At 52.8% G+C, this 8,261-nt stretch overlaps 1 protein-coding gene across 3 annotated transcripts in view; it reads left to right on the top strand.

The window, feature by feature from the left end:
* sbno2b (strawberry notch homolog 2b) overlaps window positions 1-8,261 on the top strand; it is a 48,472-nt gene that overhangs the window by 15,565 nt on the left and 24,646 nt on the right. Inside the window, exon 1 of one of the 3 annotated variants that reach the window (XM_062450203.1) lies at window positions 4,498-5,025. The exons of the other annotated variants lie outside the window; for them this stretch is intronic. Within the exon in view, the coding sequence (XP_062306187.1) occupies window positions 4,966-5,025 (60 nt within the window). The 5' untranslated portion in view covers window positions 4,498-4,965. Of the gene's footprint in view, window positions 1-4,497; window positions 5,026-8,261 lie in introns of those variants that run through there. 3 annotated transcript variants of the gene reach the window in all.

Raw genomic sequence — 8,261 nt, 5'->3', positions numbered from 1 at the left:
GCCGACCCTCACTCTGTAGCAGCTCTCTCTATGTCTCTCTCTGTCTCTATGTCTCTCTCTGTCTCTATGTCTCTCTCTGTCTCTATGTCTGTCTCTCTCTATGTCTCTCTCTCTATGTCTCTCTCTGTCTGTCTCTCTCTATGTCTCTCTCTGTCTGTCTGTGTCTGTCTGTGTCTCTCTGTGTGTCTCTCTGTCTCTCTCTCTCTCTCTGTGTGTCTCTCTCTCTGTCTCTCTGTGTGTCTCTCTCTCTGTCTCTCTGTCTGTCTCTCTCTGTCTGTCTCTCTCTGTCTGTCTCTCTCTCTGTCTCTCTCTGTCTGTCTCTCTGTCTGTCTCTCTCTCTCTCTGTCTCTCTCTCTCTCTCTGTCTCTCTGTCTGTCTGTCTCTCTCTGTGTCGCTCTCTCACTCTCTCTCACTCTCCATGTGGGTTACGAGAATCCACACCAGGAAGTGGGCTCACATAAATGATTTCCCCGTTCAGGTCTTCCTTCATGTTCGCGCGAGTTGTGTCTGCGATGCCGTTTTGAAGCCAAGCTTTCTGGTTTAAACTTGTGAACGGAAAGAGATTAGAATTTCGTTGCTGTGGTTATCTTGATCCTTTTCTTTTTTGGTGTTACTTCCTCTTTGAATATATTTAGTCTTCCTTTCTACCTTTCCTCTCTCCTCCTTTCCATATCTAATGGAGGCCGGCTCAGTGTTGCCCTGCTCCAGATTGGTTTGTTTGAATGGGAATCCCGCCCCTAACCCCCTCGGAGATAAGCTCAATAACGCAGACCACTGACTCTTAATCTAGGCAGGCAGGAGTTGACAGCTGTATTTAACACACACACGCACCACACACTCCAATAAATGTATGTATATGAGAGCAGTCATGGGCAACTAAGTAGCCATTAATATTCCCCCCACGTCCAGCGCTGCCAGTATTGAGTTGGGAGGCGGGGTTTATGAGGTGGGGGGGGAGGGGAAAGGGGGAGGGTTGTGAGTGATCGGGGGGGAGGGATGGACGAGCCCTGTGTAGTGTGTTTCCATTCTAAGCACCTTGTTACAGAGGCCTGGGCCTGAATGCCCTACAGTGGATGTACTGCCTGGGAGAGCGCGCGCGCGAGAGAGGGAGAGAGAGACAGACACCATCTCTGAGTTCATCTGTACACATTAATTGGGGCCACACGTTCTCCGACACACACCTGGAAGCACACTGTAAGAACCGCCAAAAGTCCGAGGACTGAACGGAGGGCTAATTCTGTCATGAGCTTCCAGCCGAGCAGCCCCACTCCAGCCTGGCAGCCATGGCTCCTGTGTAGTAGATGCGGGGGCTGGTCCCAGCAGGGTGCTCGGGTTCAGACGGACCTCGTCCACCCATGAAGGGGAGAGGCGGCGGCATCGTAGGAGAACAAGGATGCGTCACCCCTGTTTCAGTGTGAACGCTAGTTCTGGTGAACCAAGCGGGAGTTCATTGCTTTTCCACTCGACTTGACTCCTCTCTTTCTCTCTACCCAAGAGGACTGTCTGACGAGTCTTTCGTGTGTGTGTGTGTGTGTGTGTGTGTGTGTGTGTGCTTTCTCAGCTGTTCTGAGACAGAAAAAGGGCTTCCACATGTCGTGAGGCATGCAGCAAACATTTGGAAGTCACAGGGTTGTGAGTCATGACTAATTCTTAACAACTCAACCTCTCCTCTCCCTCCCCATCTCACGTCTCTCCTTCTGTCTCTCCCCCTCTCTCTCTCCCCCTCTCTCCTCTCTCTCTCTCCCCTCCTCTGTCTCTCCCCCTCTCTCTCTCCCCCTCTCTCCTCTCTCTCTCTCCCCCCCTCTGTCTCACCCCCTCTCTCTCACCCCCTCTCTCTCCCCCCCTCTCTCTCCCCCTCTCTCTCTCCCCCTCTCTCTCTCCCCCTCTCCTCTCTCCCCCCCTCTCTCTCTCCCTCTCTGTCCTGTAACATGGATATATGGCCCTGCTGCCTTTGCAAACAGTGTTGAGAACTTGTTTCAAGGCTTTCCGTGTGTGTGGGCTTGTTATGTGCATCCGTCATTCCATATCATTGCACAGATTAGCATACCACAGTTTGTCTGACAGTTAGGCAAATAATACAGTCACATGAGGAAAATGCACATCAGTGTCCTTCATCACCATGGCTGTGGTGTTATAGTGAGAAGCACCAGTGGTCTAATAGCTAGCAGGCCAGGCCTTCGTTAGGCCTCGGCATCCCAGCATGCAATGCTGGTTGGTTTGTTTCTTTAGTAGCGTGGAGAGTATCCTGATAGTGTTTGGAGAGACAGGGCACAGGACGTTCCTCTGAGGAATTTGAGATAATTAAAACAAGCGCACATCCACATGTCTTTCTGCTTGAAAAAAAAGAAGAAAAAAAAGAATGATGTTTATTTGTAGTTAACCTTGTTGTCCGTGCGTCCCTGGCTGGAGAGAGATGTAAACACATCTGTGTGTGTGCGCGCGTGTGTCAAAGGGCGAGCGAGATGCACTGCATAGTACTTTGTAAACCTCAGTAGCGCTCAGTGGGAAGAGAGAGCAGTTTCAGTGGTGTGAAGGAACACGAGCACCCAGGCAGATGACCCCGTCGTCACCGCGCTCTGCAGGTCTGGCGGAGCCCTGGCAGAGGTCCTCGTGCCGCGCGGTGTAACATGATTCAGAAAGTTTCACAAAAAAAACACGACTTACTGGAATAAAATGCTAGGAGAGCACATTTACTAACCGCTGTCTAACCCACAAACAGTGAACAGCTGCACTCATTCTGTGACACTCTTTTTCTCTGTCGCTCTCTCTCCCTCTCTCTCTCCCCCTCTCTCACTCACACACACTTGCTCTGCTCCACTTCCTGTCAGAGAGGGAGAGAGAGTGTGTCTCGCAATATGTCTAAACCTCTGGTAGCTCTTCGGACAGGCATTCTTTAGATTTGGATTGCCCCCCAAAAATTTACGTATTTTGTACGTAGAAAGTTGATGTATTTGAGAAATAATTGATAAAATAACAATTAACCAGAACAGACTGCAAAAATCAAGTTATAATAATAACAATAAAGTTTACCTGAGCAAAATATCAACCAAGGTGTTGTTACATTTGGGAAGCCCAATGGGAAAGCTTGAATGTCCCATGACGTCAGGCTAGCTGTTCTGGAAGCGCTGGACCTAAAAAGAGACAAAAGACACCCAGACAGAGTGAGGGGAACAGAGAGCTTCTGGAGGCCAGCCTCCTGTTCAGACCCGGGACAGAGGCCAGCCTCCTGTTCAGACCCGGGACAGAGGCCAGCCTCCTGTTCAGACCCGGGACAGGGGCCAGCCTCCTGTTCAGACCCGGGACAGAGGCCAGCCTCCTGTTCAGACCCGGGACAGGGGCCAGCCTCCTGTTCAGACCCGGGACAGGGGCCAGCCTCCTGTTCAGACCCGGGACAGGGGCCAGCCTCCTGTTCAGACCCGGGACAGGGGCCAGCCTCCTGTTCAGACCCGGGACAGAGGCCAGCCTCCTGTTCAGACCCGGGACAGAGGCCAGCCTCCTGTTCAGACCCGGGACAGAGGCCAGCCTCCTGTTCAGACCCGGGACAGAGGCCAGCCTCCTGTTCAGACCCGGGACAGAGGCCAGCCTCCTGTTCAGACCCGGGACAGGGGCCAGCCTCCTGTTCAGACCCGGGACAGGGGCCAGCCTCCTGTTCAGACCCGGGACAGGGGCCAGCCTCCTGTTCAGACCCGGGACAGAGGCCAGCCTCCTGTTCAGACCCGGGACAGAGGCCAGCCTCCTGTTCAGACCCGGGACAGAGGCCAGCCTCCTGTTCAGACCCGGGACAGGGGGCTCTTCAGCCAGGAGAACAGCAGGATTCTCCCAGGAATGTTCAAGGAACTTCCAGAGAAGGCTAAAAAGATCCTCACTGTTATGACAGTCAAGTGTTAGCGTAAATGTGCAGCAGGTCGTTAATCTGTCTGTTTGTCCTCGCGCCCTGTTGAGGTGGGACTGGCCTGGAAAGTGTGTTTCTGTCTGTGATTCTGGCCATGCAGTCGTGCGCTCGATCAGAGTTGTATTATTTGATTTAACCAGGTTCTGATGGCTGTAAAACACATGTGTGATAGTGACCATGCCAAATAATTCTTAAAAATATATATATATATATATATATATATATATATATTATTTTATCTACCTTGTGACCAGATTCAGAAACTTTTTCCGGACAGTCTTCTTTCTGCTTTTCTTGAATCTAGATCCCTTAAAGTGGACTAGTTTTCCTTTCAGACAGTCTATCATTTCCTCTTAGGCCGCTCGCAAACAGCAGCTTGGAAACTGAATCCCCATTCGCTGTCAGACTGACAAAAGTCAGAGACCGAAATAAGCCAAGCCAGCCGGCTAGCACTATTGCCTCTCAGCCAGTCTCTAAATATAATAATCATTAAGTACTGATCCCAGACCATTAAGTGAAGCGATGGGTGTGAGGTCACAAAGACTCCAGCACGCAGCAGTGTTTACTATACAAGCGCGGTTGAGTTACACCATGTACAGTAAAATGGGCAGGACTGCCAGTAACTCTAGTCACTTACCAACAAAAGCATCATTTCCTGAAAGCTCCTCCCTCCCTCTCCCCGGCTCCCCTCCCCTCTCCTCCCTCTCTCTCTCTCGCTCTCTCCCCAACCACCTTTGAGCACCAGGGGAACCAGACCACAATCAATATGACTAAACCTTCTATGCAAATACCTGGCAGCTCTGGCGAACCAGGAAGTGTGTTTTAGAGGACCATGTGGGAGAGAGGGTGGAGCTGGACAGAGTCTACCTGGGCAGTGTGTGTGTGTGTGTGAGAGAGAGAGAGAGAGAGAGAGAGAGCTGTTGTAGAGCAACAGCAGCTGTAAAAAGCCTCATTACTATTGTAGCCAGCACATACATGGATAAAGGGGGCTGGAATAAGGGAAGGTGATTTAGGAGTGTGTGTGTGTGTGTGTGTGTGTGTGTGTGGGGGTTCCTCTCCGAGTGTTTGGACTCATGTCGCTCATGCAGTTTTGGACTAAGTTCTACTCGCAGCTGGGACGACCGCTACCCAAGGTAGGGCTGCTTTTCACTTCTCCTCCGAGTGTGTTTGGTACAGGAGCAGAGAGACGGTTAAACCTTTTGTCAAATAGTGTCTTTTTTGAGAAGCCACTGTTGTTCTAAAGGCTTCAATTCGTTTACTTTATGCCACGAGTTGAGCCGCTGACATCCCCATGTCTGAGAAAAGTAGGTGAGGCTAGGTTTTTATTGTTTGCCGACAGTTACCCGACACTCCCTGTTAGAGCTGCTGTATTTTGGTTCAGTCATTTCCTCCTGTATTTGAATGAAAAAGCTTCCTGCTCCATTCTGTAGCTCTGTCTTGATGAGGTCCTGGCTTTCACCTTGGTCCGTTGTTATCGATAGGCACTTGGCCTCAAACGACCTCTGTGCACCAGGGTGTTTGGGTGAGAAATCACAAGCTGTGATCTATTTGTGGAGTATAGCCATTGACAACCTGAGTCGTGTTTGGCATTGAATGCGTGAGTGAGTGTATTCTGATAGATTTAGTTTCATACTAAACGTTACCCACATTTAAGCCCATTTGTAAAGTAAGGTGTGATTCAGTGTGTTATCCTGCTGGTTAGCCAATACGGACTATTCCAGAAGATGACGTAATTCACACTGGACTCACTGGTCATCCTCTCCTGTTTGTTGCCTGTGTTCCAGTCAGTCACATTAAATGTGACAAATTGCCTTTCTCACCGCTGGCTTCCAGTAAGGCGTTGAACCTGATAGCCAGGCAGTCATGGCCGCAGACCTGTCCACTCCTCCATTCACCCCTCCTTATCTCTCCCTTCTCCTCTCCTCATCTCTCCATTCACCTCTCCCTTCTCCTCTCCTCATATCTCCATTCACCCTCTCCTTATCTCTCCCTTCTCCTCTCCTCATCTCTCCATTCACCTCTCCCTTCTCCTCTCCTCATCTCTCCCTTCTCCTCTCCTCATCTCTCCATTCACCTCTCCCTTCTCCTCTCCTCATCTCTCCATTCACCCCTCCTTATCTCTCCCTTCTCCTCTCCATTCACTCTCTCCTTATCTCTCCCTTCTCCTCTCCATTCACCCTCTCCTTATCTCTCCCTTCTCCTCTCCTCATCCCTCCATCTGCCCCCCCCCCCCCCCCCACCGCGGACATCATGCCTTTTCGTGAGTTGTGATCGGGTCTTTCATTAAAGACGAGCTGGTAAAGGGAATGTGATGTTGTCAACTGTGTTTCCAGGGTGTTCCTCCCCACGCCTCAGCCGGAGGTGGCCAGGAGATTGGCCCTGCTCTGTTGTCTCGCTAACACAAAGGTTCCTCCCCCCACACACACACACACTCGTTCATATTTTTCCCGGAATCAAACAGCTTCTTTCAGTCCCTCCCCTGGCAGCCAAAGTAAAGAACCAGTCAGCGTAGCAGGATGTTTCCAGTGTTTAGGCGGCCGTTTCTGATGTTACCCCCCCCCCCCCCTCCCTCCCCGAACACACACACACACACACACACCCGCCCGGCCCCATCCCACGGCGTCTAGAGGTGCAGGTCCTCTCAGCTCCGAAACACACACATACACGCTGCTGGGAAGGCCTGGCCGGGCAGGTAGTCTGTTACTGGAAGTAGAGGACTAAGCGAGGTGGGGTGTGGGGGTGAGGATGAGGGAACAGATGAACGAGCGGTGAGTGGGTGGCAGAACCGGAGAGACGAACGAGGGAGTAGCGGGAGGCGTCGACGGAGAGCCGCTGTTCAGTCCAAACGGCTCGATACTCGAGCGTCTAGTCTGAAGTGTGTTTAAGTGGATTGAGGCTGCTGGATACGCGGGGCGCCTCTGGCTTCCAGGTCCTATCACAGCTGCAGGTTTGGAGTCTGTCCAGAGGTCAAGGGGTCGTGTCGACATCCCGGCCGTACGCTCACTGTGAACTGTAGATGTCACATGTGTCACAGTGCCGTCCCAACCAGCTGACCACAGGGGGTCAGCTGACGCATGAGCTACCTCACATGGTGCTCCCACACACTATAGAATCCAGAACGGTGGCTTGGTTCAAAGTAAATCAACCCGGTGGATGTCATACAGGGAGAGACTTACTGTGACCGAGGATTTCTCCAGGACTCGGTTGTCCCTGTCGACGTGTCACCTCCGATTTCTCCCTGCTTTTATTTCCTTTACTTGTTAGGGATGCAACCCTGCACACACAGCACATGCGCGCACACACACGTAGCACATGCTCACACTTGCTTATCAGTCTGGTTTCTCGTATGTGTGTAGCTGCTCATTTCTCAGCGGCTTGTGCCACAGGGTTCCGGTAAGCCCCGAGCTCACCCCCCTTCACCTAGAGCCATGCGGCTGCATCTCCACACTCTGAAGTCGCTTCCTCTTCTGCGTTTCCGTTGCCTCCCCTCCAAAACCTCGACTTTTCCCCAGGAGCCAAAACGTTGACGTTGGCTTTGCCTCCGTTCTCGTTCCAAGGCAGTGCAGCTCGTGGCCTCAGATCAAGGCCTGAGGATATGAGGAGTGGAGACGAGGAGACGAGAAGAGGATGCACTGTAGAGTTTTGAAATATGCCAGCCAGTCTACTCCCTCCCTCCCTCCCTCCCTCTCTTTCTCCTTCATGTCATCACACTCAGAACCCGACAGCTGGACTCGGCCTTTTCTGTTGATAACATGGGAGAGTTCGCTGACGTCTGCAAGGCTTCCTGAGGCGGAACAGCACGTCACGAAACACCTCTGACCCGGGGTCAGGGCGGGGTCACGAAACACCTCTGACCCGGGGTCAGGGCGGGGTCACGAAACACCTCTGACCCGGGGTCAGGGCGGGGTCACGAAACACCTCTGACCCGGGGTCAGGGCGGGGAGGGCCTTGTTCGGGAAGGGGGTGGGGGGGGGGGGGGGGCGGGAGCTAAGCAACATGAGCCGGGTTCGGCTTTGACCGTTACAGTCAACACTGCGCTCTGGTCGCCAAGGTTTTGGCAGTGGAGGATGGGGTTGAAGGTCACGGTCTGTGTATGGCTTGGCTGGAGGGAGCCGGGCTGGAATGTTCAGGGCTTTCCCCCTGGTCTGGACGTAAGACCTCGGTTGGGCAGCGTGGCCCTGGAGGGTGAAGCTGCTCCGCTGGGGGGGGGGGCTGCGTGAGGGGCGGGGCTGTCACTGATGCCCCACGGGCAACCCCCGGGCAACCCCCGGGCAACCCCCGTGCCCCCGAGGAGGAAGGGCGGCGACGGGACGTGACGTCATGACAGCGGGGGGTCGTGGATGAGTTCTGCCAGCCTTCTGGTTTTGAG

Source organism: Osmerus eperlanus, chromosome 24 (genome assembly GCF_963692335.1).
Source record: "Osmerus eperlanus chromosome 24, fOsmEpe2.1, whole genome shotgun sequence".
Classification (NCBI taxonomy): Eukaryota; Metazoa; Chordata; class Actinopteri; order Osmeriformes; family Osmeridae; genus Osmerus; species Osmerus eperlanus.
Note: the sequence above shows the minus strand (reverse complement) of the source record. Positions and strands in the feature narration are given on the sequence as shown.